General features: G+C 41.5%; 1 protein-coding gene across 2 annotated transcripts in view; it reads right to left on the bottom strand.

Moving 5' to 3' along the window:
- Positions 1 to 18,859, bottom strand: part of scaf8 (SR-related CTD-associated factor 8) — a 37,298-nt gene that overhangs the window by 11,800 nt on the left and 6,639 nt on the right. For both annotated transcript variants that reach the window (XM_034221963.1, XM_034221964.1), the window contains exons 3-6: positions 3,126 to 3,170; positions 2,801 to 2,962; positions 2,201 to 2,357; positions 1,950 to 2,077 (exon numbers count right to left, since the gene is read on the bottom strand). In XM_034221963.1, the coding sequence (XP_034077854.1) occupies positions 1,950 to 2,077; positions 2,201 to 2,357; positions 2,801 to 2,962; positions 3,126 to 3,170 (492 nt within the window). The remainder of the gene's footprint in view (positions 1 to 1,949; positions 2,078 to 2,200; positions 2,358 to 2,800; positions 2,963 to 3,125; positions 3,171 to 18,859) is intronic.

The following is an 18,859-nucleotide window of genomic DNA, read 5'->3' as shown; positions in this document are numbered from 1 at the left end:
GATGCTGATTAGACAGCAGGATTATTGCACAGGTGTGCCTTAGGCTGGCCACAATAAAAGGCCACTCTGAAACGTGCAGTTTTGCTTTATTGGGGGGGTCCGAAAACCAGTCAGTATCTCGTGTGAGGGGTAAGATTAGGTTTAGGGGTAGGGTTAGGGTAATGTTGTGAATCGAGTGGCCCATGGTGGTGGTGGGGTTATGGTATGGACGACGAACACAGGCCACTCGATTCACAACATTACCCTAACCCTACCCCTCACACGAGATACTGACTGGTTTTCGGACCCCCCCAGACCCCCCTAATAAAGCAAAACTGCACGTTTCAGAGTGGCCTTTTATTGTGGCCAGCCTAAAGGCCCTGACACACCAGGCCGATTTCGGCTGTTTTCGTAAGTCGGGAGACGAAGCGTGTCCTGTCGCCCAAACTCAATTTGGTGTGTCCCGCACCGTTGACCGTGACACGCCTTATTTGGACTGCCAGTCCCGATGCATGGCCGATTCAACATGTTGAATCGGCCATGCATCGGGTCTGGCAGTCGGACCAAACAATCACTCTGATTGGCTGTTCAGCTAGCGAATCAGTGCATGAGAAGCGAAACGGAAGTGAGGGACGTAAACAAACGATTTAAGAAGGCACACACAGACTGATATTCATTTTCATCTCATCATGGCGATCTGGAATGACGCAAACGAAGACCTGCTCATCACATTGATCCAGGAGAGGCCAGCTCTGTACGACATCACAGAGAAAAGGTACTCGAACCGAGTAGTGAAAACCGGACTCTGGCGAGAGATTGAAACGCAACTTGGTTTCTCGGGTAAGATTATCTTTTTCATCAATTGAGCTCTTTAGCAGATATTGTTGGCTTTTTATTGTTTGCCAGCGTACAGTGACGTTAACGTGAAATGTAATTTGTTATTTCAACCTTGTGTTTTGTTGTTATCTTGTTGCTAGCTGTTGCTAGCTGTGCAGTTTGGCACTGCATATAGATATGAATTGGACATGCTAACTAGCCACAATGGTTACATCGTTTATTTGTGTGCTTCAGAGAAAGAGCTGAGGAAGAAGTGGGATTCTCTGCGAACCCAGTACACCCGGTACAGGAGACTTGCCCCTTCGGGTAGTTGTGGAGCACCAAAGACGGGCAGACAGCAGTGGATCATAACCAGGCTGCAGTTTGCACACGCTATTTGTTGTTGTTTATATCACGCAGTCTGTTCTTCTTCTCTGTCTTCCGGTTGTTGCCTATTTTTAATGACGAATACACACTACCACCGCCTGCTGGTAAGGAGAGTTATTGCCACTCACGCACTGAAGTCTTTGCGGTGTGTTCCCGTGCGACACATGGCCAAGACGCAGGAGAACACCGCGATGCAACAGCCGACGTCGGCGAGTCCTCTGGTGACTGCTTGGTGTGTCAGGGCCTTAAGGCACACCTGTGCAATAATCATGCTGTCTAATCAACATCTTGATATGCCACACCTGTGAGGTGGGATGGATTATCTCGGCAAAGGAGAAGTGCTCACTATCACAGATTTTTTCAGATTTGTGAACAATATTTGAGAGAAATGGTTATTTTGTGTATATAGAAAATGTTTTAGATCTTTGAGTTCATCTCATGAAAAATGGGAGCAAAAACAAATGTGTTGCGTTTATATTTTTGTTCAGTGTAATAAAGCTAATAAGTATGCAGAATTGGATCCACATTGACAAACTACAAGATTAAAATGCTCTTACGTGTATTTGTTAGAGATAAAAACTGGGAAATATACAGTATTCTATAAAGATATAATACTGTCAAAAGGGCCATTCTGAATTCTAAAGACCAAAGAATTTCATCTTTTTCGGAAGTAAAGGATCTGATTACCTGATCTACCTCTGACCGTAACAAAACAGTGACAGTGTAATGGTTTGAAAGCGGAGCTCCTGGAGGACCCGCTCACTAACCTGCTGTCCCTGGGGACTCTGTAGGATCTGTGCCACAGCAGCCACTGTGTCTGTGTTGTTAATCTGGGAGGCCCAGTCAGGCAGACCCTGCACGATGTTAGCGGGGGTCGCAGGAGTAGCTGGGCTACCTGGACACAGAAACAGAGGGGTTACAATGTGAACCATGAACTAAACTCATTCTGTTGTTATATCAAACAAGTTCAGTATCCACATTGTCAGAGTGTATAATGATGCATGTCTCTTGGACTGACCAGGTGTTGTGTTATTGACTTGAGAAGCACTGCTGGGCATGATGGGAGTGACGATGGGCGGGGCGATCCCTGCCGCCATGTCCAACAGAGGCTGGATGATGTCACTCTTGAAGACCGCATTCTTCTGCCACAGGTTCAGGACTCGCACTATCTTACTCTGGAAACACAGACCAAGAGAGCAAAAGCAACTGTGAAATAAGAGTAAAAGGTAATGACATGTGCGACCAAAAAAATTGCTGATATGATCGAAGAAAATAGAGTTTATAACCATGTTAAAAGATAGAAGTCTGACAGAATCACGTTTATAAAACAAAGGCTTTTATCAGATGCTTTTTTTTATATATCACACATTTTAAATGCATCATTAACTATATTTTCATTTATTTCACTTCAACTGCCCTTCACATATTGCGGGCCAGTTCACTTGGTCGCAACAATGAAATAAAGTGGGGCCCATTTCTATCCGTGACCTATTCCTCAAAACACAGCTTTCTGTAAAACTGCGGCATAAATCAAGGGGTCTAATACCCTCCCTCATGAAACCATGACAAGATACAAAAGCCACATAGGGGAACACAAAGCCATTAAAATCTGTCTGACCTTATCATCTGAAGGGCAGCGGTAGAGGTGCTGGAACGTGGCGATGATGTTCTTGCTGAAGCGTGGAGCAAAAACGTCCTTCTCCATGCCAAACTGGTGACGCGACTGCCTGACGATGGAGTCCACCACGTAAAGGCCGGGCACCTTGTATTCTGGTTTGCACTGTCGATGGGGAAATGGAGAGCTGAGTAAGGATCATTTTATAACAGGGAACATTTTGAATGCAATACTGAAATGATGTTGTACCTATTACGCTGATAAACATAAGCATACAAATAAAAATCACTTTCAAACTGAATGTATAAACGTTTAAATGACAACTCACCTTTTGGATGAACTTCTCCACACTCTGGACAACATGCTTGTAGAACTGAAAGAGAATAAACAAAGATTTTGAGTTTTATGTACTTGTAAAAAATGTATACATTTAATTTCTTCCTCAATGCTGTTTGATCCTCATTTAGAAAGGACACCTCTTTATTGTATGGTAAATTGTTAATGTAGGAAGGTGTAAAAGAGTGAGCAAACAACAAAATTATTTTTATTGAATGGGTAAGAATGGGTTTAGTGAATGTTCCTCTACTGTTCCTTTGGTGGCCTTTGCTGAGTATCTTATACAGGAGCAGAACATTTTTTTTAAAACATAAAAAGAGGAGGACATTCTTTAAATGTTCCCGTAGCTAATAACATAAGACAAATGTTTGTATGTTAGCAAGTAAGAAAGCTTAAAGTAACTCAATTAGAATACAATTTGAAAAGAGCAGAATGTCTAACAGGTGGGTCATTCCATAGACTTGCTAGATTCTGTCCATGCACTCTTTTGTCAAATAGGGCCATTACTACATATCATCTCCAGGCAGCAAGAGATGAGTAGAGGTTAATTGATAGCAGGCAGTGCTCTGTAGTTACTGGGTGAACCTTTATTAAATGTTTATGACAGGCTTAACTATGTAATATATTGTTGTTGTGAGGTGTGACAAGACACACAAATATAGAGCTAATAACCAAAGTTATTAACCTCAAATAAGAGCACCGGTTACTTTTTTTTATTTTTGTTGTTAGCATCTGGTTAGCTAGCTGCTCTAAAAGACAAGGAGGAGGGAGATAAATAGCTCAGGTGAGGTTAGGGACTCTCTGTGTGTTTAGATAGTTAATGTTAGTCTAAGTTATCTCAGTGGGTCTCAAACAAATATGTGTTTACAAATTATGTAAACACATATATCCAAGACACTCCTTTATAATTATTAGGATAAATAAAAACAGGTTTGAAATCATTCCAATGTATACTATAGGACAGTAAACCAAAAATATCGTTTACAGTTGGAGAGATACAGAAATATGCATAAATAAATAAATAAATAAATGTTAACTGGTCAAATAAGATATAAATGAACAACAAAAATAAAATAAGTTACATTTATTTGTTATTGGCTATGGTAGGTTATTGGTTATGTTCACATACTTATTTGATTATTAAAATGTAAACCGATCTTTTTCATATGGGTGTTTTAGAGAGTTGTACCCCCTAGATCAGGTCTCTAGTAATTGTGTGCTCAAAGTGCACCAGATTGAAGAATTTTACTTTAAAAGTTCAAAAAAATCTTCCTGGGGAGGCATACCCCCAGACCCCCCTAGAGGATGTGACATCCACCCCCCAATTAAAACATGTTCATACAATACTGAATACATTTGAAGCCATTTTGACGTATATTACCTATGTCAATAAGTTTCTGTTTTTGTAGTGTATTTGTCTTTTGTAGAGATTTTTCATTTAATCTTTACATATAAAATCTCGCCTAGGGCAGCAAATTGGCTAGAACCGGCCCTGGCACTAGGCCTCAAGAGCCTTTCTTGTGCTGGCAGACTCAGAAACAAATTCGGCGGGGGGCACGCACTAAAAAAAATTCCACGCTCTCCGTGCTCACATTATGCTGAGCCCACGTGCCTTAGCACCGCTGCTATGACTCCATCCTAGGGGAAACACTGTGCTAAATTATAAGCACACTGTTTGCTCTAAACAAAGTTTGATATTATAAAACACACCTTTTGCAAATAACTACGCACATCATTCAAAATGAAAAGCCTGTGTTTTGTTTGCTGCCATACAAACACCATACTCAATAATCAAGTCACACAAAACAAGAATGCAAATGTACCCCAACAGGTAACAGACCAGGGCTCGACATTAACGACTGCCTGATGGCCCGGGGCCATCTAGTATTTAGCTCGGGAAATGAAGCCTCACCTGCTGGTTGCCCAATCGGGCAAACTATTATGCCAGTATCATGCAGCTCGCGGATCCAGTAATGAGTGACCCGACAGTAAAACTAAACATATCTATAACTAGGTAGTTTGAGAGGTAATTAGCTACGTGTGATATTCTAACCTGAAGTGTGTGTTTTGTCCGCTCACCGCTGCATGTGATCATGCAGAGCTGCGTGTCGACTCGTCAGCAGCAGCTGATCTCTCTCTCCCGTCAGATTAGACTTCACTCGCGTTTATGTCCATATCGATCAGATCCAGCTAGTTCTAGCTAATGATATGACTACCTGCTTATTAAAAGACACCTAAACAATAAGTGCCGCTATGCAACCGGGTGAGGCCACAAAGTATAGCGCAGCATTATGCATTTCTTTACATGCCCAGATCATTACCAACAGATCAACGCACAATCAACCCATACAGGACATCTCTTTCTCCACATTAAGTGTTAGACATTAGAATTGACTGTTCTTGTCTGTCACATACTCTTCTTGTCTGTCACAAGTGGCGCAACTGAAGCGGTATTGCGCTAAAGGGAAATTATTTTGACCGGACATTTTGACCGGAGAGATTTAGATTTGCCGGCTAACGGGAACTCTGACGTCGCCATTTTGTGTGCTTCGCGGATGCGCTCGGCTCCTCTCGACTGCTGCTCGGGTCTGCTCGGTCAGCTTCCGGATGAGGAGGCATTCGTTCGACCAACTTACAGTAGATAACATTACAAACATTTTTAACAGAGGCCATAATACACTGAACAAAAATATAAATGCAACACTTTTGTTTTTGCTCCCATTTTTCATGAGATGAACTCAAAGATCTAAAACATTTTCTATACACAAAATAACCATTTCTCTCAAATATTGTTCACAAATCTGAAAAAATCTGTGATAGTGAGCACTTCTCCTTTGCCGCGATAATCCATCCCACCTCACAGGTGTGGCATATCAAGATGCTGATTAGACAGCATGATTATTGCACAGGTGTGCCTTAGGCTGGCCACAATAAAAGGCCACTCTGAAACGTGCAGTTTTGCTTTATTGGGGGGGTCTGGGGGGGTCCGAAAACCAGTCAGTATCTCGTGTGAGGGGTAGGATTAGGGTTAGGGGTAGGGTTAGGGTAATGTTGTGAATCGAGTGGCCCATGGTGGTGGTGGGGTTATGGTATGGGCAGGCGTATGTTATGGACGACGAACACAGGCCACTTTCAGAGTGGCCTTTTATTGTGGCCAGCCTAAGGCACACCTGTGCAATAATCATGCTGTCTAATCAGCATCTTGATATGCGAAGTTGCTGGATATTGGCAGGAACTGGAACACGCTGTCGTATACGCCGATCCAGAGCATCCCAAACATGCTCAATAGGTGACATGTCCGGTGAGTATGCTGGCCATGCAAGAACTGGGATGTTTTCAGCCTCCAGGAATTCTGTACAGATCCTTGCAACATTATCATGCTGCAACATGAGGTGATGGTCGTGGATGAATGGCACAACAATGGGCCTCAGGATCTCATCACGGTATCTCTGTGCATTCACAATGCCATCAATAAAATGCACCTGTGTTCGTCGTCCATAACATACGCCTGCCCATACCATAACCCCACCACCACCATGGGCCACTCGATTCACAACATTGACATCAGAAAACCGCTCACCCACAGGACGCCACACACGCTGTCTGCCATCTGCCCTGAACAGTGAAAACCGGGATTCATCCGTGAAGAGAACACCTCTCCAACGTGCCAGACGCCATCGAATGTGAGCATTTGCCCACTCAAGTCGGTTACGACAACGAACCGGAGTCAGGTCGAGACCCCGATGAGGACGACGAGCATGCAGATGAGCTTCCCTGAGACGGTTTCTGACAGTTTGTGCAGAAATTATTTGGTTATGCAAACTGATTGTTGCAGCAGCTGTCCGAGTGGCTGGTCTCAGACGATCTTGGAGGTGAACATGCTGGATGTGGAGGTCCTGGGCTGGTGTGGTTACACGTGGTCTGCGGTTGTGAGGCCGGTTGGATGTACTGCCAAATTCTCTGAAATGCCTTTGGAGACGGCTTATGGTAGAGAAATGAACATTCAATTCACGGGCAACAGCTCTGGTGGACATTCCTGCTGTCAGCATGCCAATTGCACGCTCCCTCAAAACTTGCGACATCTGTGGCATTGTGCTGTGTGATAAAACTGAACATTTTAGAGTGGCCTTTTATTGTGGCCAGCCTAAGGCACACCTGTGCAATAATCATGCTGTCTAATCAGCATCTTGATATGCCACACCTGTGAGGTGGGATGGATTATCTCGGCAAAGGATAAGTGCTCACTATCACAGATTTTTTCAGATTTGTGAACAATATTTGAGAGAAATGGTTATTTTGTGTATAGAAAATGTTTTAGATCTTTGAGTTCATCTCATGAAAAATGGGAGCAAAAACAAAAGTGTTGCATTTATATTTTTGTTCAGTGTAGTATAATAGTATAGCCAGTATACTATTATATATATATATATATATATATATATATATTAGGGATGCACGATATTGGTTTTTTGAAACCGATAACGTCCTGCTTCTCAAGACCGATAACGATACCGATAATAATTAGGGCTGTCAAGTTAACGCGTTAATAACGCGTTAACGCAAAAAAAAATGAACGCCACTAATTATTGTAACGCGATTAACGCATCTGTATTTTTTGTCCTCGGTCGCCCCGTAGTTTCAGAGCACATCGAGTTTAAAATACCATCTACAAGCTGATGCTGACAGCCCCGCTCCTGCCGCCCGCTTGTGGCAGACCACACTTCCACGCTCACCGGCAGGCACCGACTGGCTTTTGGGAGGACCGGGAGGGTGTGTGTATGTGTGGCCCGAGCGAGCGAGAGAGAGACCTTACGTGCATTGTTGTTGTTAGCATCTGGTGCTAGCTAGCTGCGCTAACGGATATGGAGCTGTTTAAATGAAAACAGAGGAGCGACATTTCGCCACAACTGCGCCGAGCACTTGACTTTATGCAGGAAGTCAGACAGTGGGACATTGTACGAAAAGTCAGCACACTCAGCACGGATAGTGCGCAACATGATTGCAGCGTCCAGGCAGCTCCCGTTCGAGCATATGCCTTGAGTTTACATAGTTCCAACGATCCATCACACACACACACACACACACACACACACACACACACACACACACACACACACACACACACACACACACACACACACACACACACACACACACACACACACACACACACACACACACACACACACACACACACACACACACACACACACACACACACACACACACACACCCACACGCACACACACACACACCCACACACACACACACACACACACACACACACACACACACACACACACACACACACACACACACACACAGGTTGTTGTGTTTAATATTCATGAGAATATTTGTCATTGTTCAAATGATAATAAACATTAGCATAAAGCATATTTGTCCACTCATATGTTGATAAGAGTATTAAAAACTTGAAAAATATTCCTCTAAGGTACATTTAGAACAGATAAAAAATGTGCGATTAATTTGCGATTAATCGCGATTAACTATGGACAATCATGCGATTAATCGCGATTAAATATTTTAATCGACTGACAGCCCTAATAATAATATAATATATATATTAAATGTACCTGTAGTTTTTGCACACCTGGTGGTAAAAAAAAGACTAGCAGTGAGCAAATGACATGAGCATTACTACTATGAACAAAACAAAGCCAAGAACAGTTTTGACTCTTCAAAGTGACCATATTTATTTTCCCAAATAAAGTTCTTGCCTTTTTCAAAAGCCTCGTCGATAGGTAAAAGCCCCGGTGCCTTTGCAGCTGGCTTTGGATTCGCCGCTAGTTTAGCAGCGCAGGCGTCTTCGTACGCTTTTAACACACCATCGTAGCGATGGCGATGTTTCAGGAGACTAATCAGGTTCGAAGTATTATAGTTTGTTGCCTTTTTCCCTCCTCGTGGAACTTCTGCATTGCATTTGTTAATACAAATAGCAAGCGAACTATCTAACTCTGAAACTTTGAAATAGTCCCATACTACCGACGACATGTTTGTTTACTGTCCAGGCTTCACGGCCGCACACCATTTACGTCACAGCCAGGCATGAGTTAGGGAGCGCTGGATTTGTGAAGAACTCCCCTCTTCCTAAACCACTAATACCACAGTACTGGCAAAACAGGAGGAGCCGAGTGAAAAACAAGCGCCCCTCATCCCAATCCACCCACACCGCAGTATTTTTTTCTTTTTTTTACCCAAAAAATATATTGTATATTATCGGGGCTATTAATACTTTTATCGGGTTTATCGGGATGACGTCATAATTCCTAATATCGGACCGATAATTATCGTGCACCACTAATATATATATATATATTATATGTATAGCCAGTCTATGGTCTTGACCAACAAATGAAGTATTTCTTATAGCTATGCAGGGCATGCAAGTGAGCAAGCACAAACAAGAACAAACAAACAAGTGAAATGAAGAATAAAATTGAAATGGTAAAATATAATATTGTGGTGGTTCATCTTATAATTCAATCTAGAGAATGCACCAGACAGCATCTAAGACTGGCAAAAATCTTAATTTTCTAGGGGAAGGCCCCCCAAACCCTTCGTGTGCGTCATTTCGTCCGCGCGCATTTTTCAGGGCAATCTCTATTGGGCTCAGGGCCATCTGTAAATTAGCTTAGATGGCCCACAGGGCCATCTCCCAAAATCCTTAATGTCATGCACTGCAGACACAAACTTTATAAATTAAAGTATACATTGGATTTAGGCTTGCTTATCGGTGTGCACAGCAATAGAGGGCTATAGAACGAGTTAAAGAGGAAATTGAAATATACAATATTTTGTTTAACATCCAGTTACTAAGTTCATGTCATCTTGAGTTTAAGTAATCGGCCATAGTCTATTTTTACACATTGTTACAAATAAAACACTCCAGACTATACACCATACAAAGTATATTTCAAGGGATTTCATGAATCTTGTATTGAGTGTATGTGTTTTTATATGATTTTGTGTGTTTTATCAAAAGATCCCCTGTTTCAGAAATTGTGGTTTAGCAAATGCAAAAAACTATAAAAGCTCAAGTTTTGCAATTTGCCCGTAGATGGAGTCAGAGTGCAGAGGACTGCATGATCAGTTAAAAAACATTTGTAATCAAATAGACCATATGTTGAAACATGGTCATTTCAATGGTTTGAAGCCACAGATGAAACCTGTCATTCTGCTGTCAAGATGATAGCATTTTACTAAATGCACATAAGATATTTCCATAGTGAAATTAATCATATTCCATTTTGTAAAGATTTTTTCTAAAACAACAAAAGCCTCATGTGGAAATGTTTCTCACTTGAAAAGAAACCATTTATCCAATCAAAACAAATACATCCCTTATTAATAAACACATCTAATTAATACCACCTTGCACAATTTGCTGGACAATCACAAATATTAAGCTTTTAATTCTCCACTCAAGGAAATCTGACTGAATCAATTGGTGTCACTCAAAACACTATTAGCAATATAATATTAGGAATAAGGTTTCAGCTGCACCAGCCATTGTGCTTTTATCCAGAAGCCCGAAATGGTGTCACAATGGTGATCAATAACCCGAGAGGAAAGACAACTTGAAGACTGCTGTTATAAAACCAAGCAGAATGACAAGAGGAGCAGCGTGAGCCTTCATTAAGTAGAGTAAACTCATCTGAAGACAAGTGCATCACAAGTCTCAGCATGCCAATTACCATGTGATATTCAACATGTGGTAGTTTGACAATAGGGATGATCCGATCGCCAATTTTGGGGCCGATCTCCGGAATCAGTAGCGGCCGATACCGATCCGATCGAGTGGGCGGGGCCTATGGGGATCTTCCATTTAAAAAGGCCCGGACACACCAATCTGACAACAAATAACTAACACAGACGAACCCCGACTGTTGCGTCGCGTCTCTGCGTTTTGGCCATGTGTCGCACTGGAACACACCGCAAAGAATTCAGCCGACGGCTAAGAAGCACATACGAACTGCGCATGCGTGAGTGGCAATAACTCTCCTCACCAGCAGTAGTGTGTATTCGTCATTCAAAAGAGGCAACAACCGGAAGACAGACTGCGTGATAACCGAGAGAAGAAGAACAGATTGCGTGATATAAATAAACAACAAATAGCGTGTGCGTTCCATTTTCAAATCTCAGATTTGCCTTCTTAATAGTTTGTTTGGGTCCCTCACTTCCGTTTCGCTTCTCATGCACTGATTCGCTAGCTGAACAGCCAATCAGAGTGATTTATTTGGCCGACTGCCCGCCGAAAAGGCGTCGGCCCGGCTGACCAGACGGTGCGGGACAATGAGTAGGGCGTGTTGACGCTTATCATCGGCGCCCACCGACGCCGATAATCGGCCTGGTGTGTCCGTGCCTTAAAGTGATGTTTAAAACTCAGTTAATGGGGCTCATTCACTGGCGCTTCCACAAACAACCAACATAATTATTACATTAAAATGAAGTACATTATTCAAGTTTACATTAACTTTGGATAATAACACGGAGAAATTAGTGGAAGCGCTCTCTTTTCCTCTCTCTCCCCCTTTCCCTCTCCTGACAGCCTGTCAGTATCTCATGCAGCTCACTGATCCAGTAATGAGTGACCCGACAGTGAAGAATAAACATATTTATAACTAGTTTAGCTTGTTCCAGAGGTAGATCAAATAGCTAAGTGTGATAGGTCTAACTCTTAGTGTGTGTTTTGCTCCGCTCACCGGTCCGTCACAGCGGGTGGGGCTGCAGGATTTCTGCTTCACACACGTTGCATACCGCTGTTACTGTCTTTTAAGGACACCTTAACATACTGCCAGACTGGTGAAGCCATTTTGGCGAGCTTGTTTTGCAGCGCACAGAGAAAAGTCTCATGTATCGGCATTTATAGAGCGCACCGATTGATCGTTGATAAATATCAACCATGATATTGTCAGACATTCTCAGACACTCCTCCGTGCAGAGTCTGCAGCGGTTCCGCCAAACCCCCCGACCCGTCCTGTAACACGGAGCCCGTTTCCTAAACCATGCTAAATGTATGTGTGTGTGCATAAAGCTGAGTTATGATCGGTCATAATAACACAGAATTTGGTGATGATTCAATCGTTTACAGTGAAATGTACAGCATACTTTTGGCCATAATCGCGCAGCCCTACAAACAAACTTTAGCAAGTGTGCAGAGCAATTTAGATTTAAAATAGCAATTTGAAGGATGGATATTTGTGTAAAAAAAAAAATGGTGTATACATTAATAATTTAAGATTTCATTTGAATGTATTTGTAGTACTTACTACTTTCTATTTTGATTGTGTCATTTGGTGGCATCAATGTGTGCATTTGATACAGATAATGGAGCAGTTGCTTTAGGGCCTCATATACAGTATAGCCCTTAAAGAGCCTGTGACACGAGTTTCCCCCATCATCCAAACCCATCAATTTGAGTAAATATTGTCCCCTTGAAAACCGTTACTGAACTGATTTTGGATATTTGTACTTTGATAACCATTAATCTGCCCTTCAATGTTGACCATTTCCTGGATCTGCTCGGGGATTCTTCAAGTCCCGCCAAATTATGTGTGACGTCATTGCGGGCACAGCGCTCCAGCTGCACCGTTCAGGATCCCAGCATCTGCATGTAAACGCACGATGGCGCACACAGCAGCAAGCTCAGACAGCTCAGACAGTTTCATTTTGAACGTGTCTGAGAGCTCATATGAGGCTGAAGGATCGGTTTATGTTGTATCTGTTAGAAGTTTAGGAATGAGGTGCGTCAATATGGGCGATCATACGGTCATGTAGCCAGTGGTGGAATGGGACTAAAAATCATCCCGGGACTCTTGACCGGCCCACTTTGGTACCGCTAGTAAATTGTCAACGGGGGGAGTGGGGGATGTCAGGGGTGGCGGGTGCTGTAGGCTAGGGAAGGCTAAGCCTTCCCAAATATTTGTGTCACTGCATCCTGGTAAAATACAAATATAATGCAATGGCTGTGTCTTTGACATTAGCGCTGCCAGCCACCTGTGCCATGTACTACGAAGCCAGTTCAACAGACCCATGATATGTTTGAGTAACAAACTAACTAACAACAACAAACTAACAAACAAGATCTCGCTAAGCGGTCCTACGACGCTGGTTATCAACTCGGTAAATCAAGCCAGGGTTTCTCTCACCAGCTGAGAGCGCGTTCACGGGGGCGGGGTTAGCTACATTTGACCAATCACAAACAGGGACAAGTGTACTGACAGCGCAGCGTCATACTTCATTAATGAAAAGTAAACTAATATTAGACAAATATGAACTTTAAACATCCATGATTTAAACATATAATCCAGGATACAAGCCACAGAGTTGCTGCAAGGTGAATACAGAACAACTGGTTAAAAAATAACTAGGCCTACCGAGTGTTTGAAAGCGTATAGTTTTATGATATCACTGCCCCATCTAAGACACGAGTGGATCTGACTTTAATTACATTTGACTCGAGTGTTTCGTCAACATAATGTGTTGCTTAAAATAATACTTCTGCATACAGTATGTGACACTGTAAGTGTTGCACGGCCAGATACGGCTGGAGAAGCTGACTCAGATAAGGAAATATATGATATATTATGATATTATATGATCGATGATCTGATTGATGATGTAATATGAATGATACGTGCGACACGTCGGCGTCTTCTCTGCATACGGCAGTTTAAACTGTATTTCCTTTATCCTGTAATATGACTTGAGAGATTTAAACTCCGCACACTGAGTTGATCTCTTTTCTATAGACGCCGGAGGCGGGCAGCGTCAGGTAAAAAAAGTTATTTAGCCTTCCCAAACCTGAGCCTCACGCGCCGCCTATGGGGGATGTGCTAGTGACTTATCCGACCGGCCCACTTCGGTACCGGCCCATCGGGATTCGTCCCGATGGCCAGTCCGCCACTGCACCCAGCCCACGTAAACTGTCAATGGGGGGAGCCTCGCTGCGGGGAAACGGTGGACCTAGTGTCCCGATCGGAGTGGGAATAATAATAATAATAATAATCCGTGCATTTTATCCATTAATTTCCCCAACATTGTGGTAAAAAAACACACGTTTAATCCATGTTGGTGTACTACAACTACAAAAAGCATCGGTTTGTTTTCTCATCAGGAAATGCAGACCGGCTCAAACAAACGATTTTTTAATCATCATTCTCACGATCATTTAATCTATCATATGTTCGCCGAATTGACATGAAAGCACTAATACATGTAGATTCATCCACTTGAGTTTACAACTACAAAAATAATCGATTTGTTTTTATATCACATCCTACGGGAGGAAATTCAGTAGCTCTCACTACCGATTTTTAATCCTAATGTAATCATCTTCACCACGATCATTTATGTTTATGTTCGCCGAATTGACATGAAAGCACTGACACATATGAATATACTGTAGTCAACTTCATTAAAACGTTATTAACGTGCCTAAACTCAGTAATTCACCATTTCTACGCATGACAACACACTTTGTCCGTGTTTGGCTCTCTCGCCGCACAGTGAAGCGTTCCCGCATTGACGTCACTTCCGGCTTCCCCCAAAACTTCAAAATGAGTCGAAGGAATTTCCCGCGATGTTCGAAATTATTGATATTTATCGGAACGGTATCGCTTTTTCTTTTTTAAACTGACGGTTCAAGATGACTAGTAGCCCAATATTTCATTGCACAACAGTTGTTGGGATGCTGTCACAGGCTCTTTAAGGTCTAATAATGAGATAATGAGAGCCCCCCCACATATCAAATCCCAATTTAACCCCTGCCTATATTTAAATAGATTTGACCAATGATTATAAAATCGGTACATTCAGCAATGTATTCACCGTTAGACATCGCTACATTATATGATCTTGGTAAGGTACATTCAAGTTCATTTGAATTCTCTAACAAAATATTTTGATAAATCTACAGGTGCTGAGTCAAACCAAGGAAGAGGGACTGAGATGAGCAAAAAATGTTTGTCATGTTTCAAGCTACATAAGTGACTGTCATAATAAGTAATACAAGTTTAAAGTTTGGTAAAAGATAAGACAACATAAGACTGGAGCAAATGCAATAGGCAGTTTATAACCATGTAAATTCCATTAACATCTCAAGTAAAGACAAATCAGCATGAGCACTGATGGTGTCCACATAGAAATGCTGGCCCTTTCTTTTTGCATAGAGTTTTCTTATGAGGAGGTATATGCTTGTTGTAATGAACCACAATTACAAGCGGGCACCATTCATTTATCCACAACACTGTCCTGCAAATAGTTCACAATAGGAAAAACCTAGCGGTTAACATATTAAGATGCTTACATGCTTTACGCACTTGGGCTTATGCAGCAACCTGTTACCATGGATGCATTCTGGGTTTAAGCTCAACAAATATAAATTAATCTCTGAATGCTCTAGGAAATAATGTTTCCTGCTGGGAGATGTTAATCTTTAGAAAACAGTCTTATTGCTTACAGACAGTACTGTTGGCAATCCCTTTGACTATTTCTTTCTGTTAGATGGAGTATGCTAGAATGTCAAAAATTAACAAAAGAAACACTAACATTTTAAGCCACTCATTAAAACTTTTCAACAGATTGAGCCACAAATAAGCACACTTTGAAAATGCCATAAGTCAGGCTCGTGTCTATATAAACGTTGATATCTTGTTGCAGTTTGCTTCTTATATTGAAAACCCACATGTTCTATTTGAATTGACAGAAATACATCTGACTGCCAATTTAGTCAACACCTTACTGCAGCCAGAGAGGAGAAATACGAAGGCTGTAAAAATCAGTAGGATGTATGTTGGAATATTCTAAATGTTCCTGCTACAAAAAATGTTTAGCATACATTTTCTAAGATCATAAAATTACACATTTTCAGAATGTCTGCATCACCTGATCTGCTCAACAGAATTGGACAGTCAGGGCTCTAAACAAACCTCAGTATGTTTACTCTGCACACCCTCCTAGTTTTTTAGGTTGCCCCAGTTGATAGACCTCGCTCAAGGCAAAGGTGTGTAGAACTATTCTGAGAATGATGCAATGTTCCCAGACATCATGCAATAATAAAAAATAACAAAGATGATATATATCTGGCCTAAACAAGCATATTTCTGCTGAATTCACTTGGTGAAAGGCAGGGGGGACAGGAAACGGAGCGGAAAGGATTGTAGGCATCAATAACAAGAACCAGCCTTTGGACAACAGTCCCAAATGTTGTATATTTTAAAGCTTTGTATCTAACAAGTTCTGTTGAACAGACATATGCACAAACATATAAATAGGGATGGGTACCGAGCCCCGGTATTAAACGGTCCCCGGGGCTGAATTATTAAAGACCGTGGTACCGTTAAGCTCCGACGTTATTGGTCTTTTTATCTGTACTGAAGACATGTAAAAAATATATGTCATATGTATTATTGCTACACAAACATTATATTGCAGTTTTAGTGTCGCCAACTCTGTTTCAAATATGCAAAAAGACTGCAAAATGCGTCTATGATTATTTTTAGTATTTTCAATCTTTCCAATCCAGACGAGAGATCTGTGCTGTTGTTTTTGCTGTAAAGTGTCTCTACTGTAGGCTATTTTTATTATATGTACAGCACTTTGGCTCGACCAAAAATCGTTTATAAATGTGCTATATAAATAAAACTTGATTTGATTTGACCTCTCTCCCTCGCCTGCTTGCGAGGGGGCGGGGCAGTTTACACACACGCAGCTGCTACATGCAGCAACACACACATGGAGGAGATGGCGGAGAGAACGCGCTCCGAGGTTTGGTTAAACTTTACCCGTCTCGATGTGGACAATGCTCGTTACCAAAAGTGCAATAAGAGTTTAGCATGTCAGGGCGGTAACACGAGCAATTTGTCTAAACATTAAGCAAAAGTGCACCGCATGCAGACGGAGGAATGCACCGTTTTCGACCGTCTTTCTAGTAGCTCTGTAGCTCCATCCACGAGTAACGTTTCCACGTCAGGTGTTCTGTATGCTAGCAGCAACACACCGAGTTAACCACATTATACAAACATGGGTTAATGATGAGAGGAAACTGAGTTATTTATTTTGTTAAAGTTTCAGCTATTCTGTTTACAGTTCTGTCATCAGATTATTTAATACGATTTGTTAAAACATTGTTGTTTCTTTTGATGTGAAATATTATGTATTTAATTTAAATAAAAAGCAATGTTAGCTTTGTTCACAATTTGTTTAGTTAGTTTACCTTATTTTTTCTCTCCAAAAGAACCGATAAGAGTACCGTTAAAAGACCGGACCGATAAACGGTATCGATAAAAGTAGTAGTACCGTTAAAACCTTAACGATACCCATCCCTACATATAAAAAGGCCTTTTCAATGCAGACATTTCAACTGGTAAAAGCAGCTAATTGTGTAACTAATGTAAATGATGTTGCACTGAAGTGTCAAATGGAGCAGTGACAGTATTAGAGTGAGTCATTATGCACAATACCAGTTAGCCATTTTAATATTTACACCTGTGATTTTTCTACTGCGACATGTCCCAATGTCAATATTTCCTGAATGAGGTCAACCCCAAGCACCTCGTGACAAAGTTCTATCAGACTCAACTCTGCACAACGTCAAAGAGGAAGGACTTATACTTGGTTAACATGGGAGTCAGAAAGATGACAATAAAGGTGTCACTTGGAAGGACTGTGGTGCCTGATAAGGTGGTTATTTGCACTTTCCCTCTATTTATTCATTTACAGCAAGAGTCAATAAAAAGCATGTGATGGCTTTGACAGTTTTGCCAAACAAAGAAACGGATACCCCGAATTTCAGGGACAGCTGATAGCACTGTGTTGGCATGTTATAAACAGGGGTTAAATCAATGATATCAGGAAACAAACCAGCAAATGAACTGAGGAAAGCAAGAGAAGACTTGTCTTCAGATTAAATCGAATCTTATTATAATCCTAAGAAAAGAAAAGGCCACCAATTCAAATACTGTTTCTTTTTTCGGTTAAGCACATTAAGGCTCTGGCCGTTTATTGATCGTTTATGGCAACAAGCTAAACATTTACATAAAAAGGGATAATGTTTATTGTAAATGTAACTATTTTGAGTTTAACGTAGAAGTGCTTTTAACAGTCGATATAAATTATAAAAATATTTCACTTATCCTAGATGAGCTTTCATACTTTATGAATATTAGTCACGGTTGTTTTCCTATCAAAGGTGGGGCCAGAGATAAGAAACGACAGATTGAAAGCGCAATACATTCTACTAAGTAAATCTTAATTGAAGGATAATAGTGGCATTTGACAAATGCACTTACTCGGGATGGAATCACGTGTAAATCATGTATAAACCAAATTATCTGCATAACATTTCAGGAGGATCGTTTTTGAGATTGTTTTCATCACAGCCCTCCTCTTTCTGTTTGCAGAAAAGAAGGAAACAACTTACAACACAGTGGCTAGAAACTCAACGAGAGAAGATCATCTTTAGTTTAAAAGCAGTTGGGCAAGCAAGTTTGGTCCATTTGAGTTCTGAATGGAAGCCCCCGTGCCCATGTTTAACTAATTGAGCTGATCGGGCAGGACGCATGGCCTGCTGCAGAGTTCCCGTTAGCCGGTAATTACCGGACTATGACCGGTAAAATATGCTGAAGACCGGCAAATCTAAATCTCTCCGGTCAAAATCATTTCCGTTTAGCGCAATACCGCATCAGTTGCGTAACTTGCGCCACT

Source organism: Gymnodraco acuticeps, unplaced genomic scaffold (assembly GCF_902827175.1).
Source record: "Gymnodraco acuticeps unplaced genomic scaffold, fGymAcu1.1, whole genome shotgun sequence".
NCBI classification, from domain to species: domain Eukaryota; kingdom Metazoa; phylum Chordata; class Actinopteri; order Perciformes; family Bathydraconidae; genus Gymnodraco; species Gymnodraco acuticeps.
The sequence above is the reverse complement of the archived record's forward strand: the minus strand, read 5'-3'. Positions and strand labels throughout refer to the sequence as shown.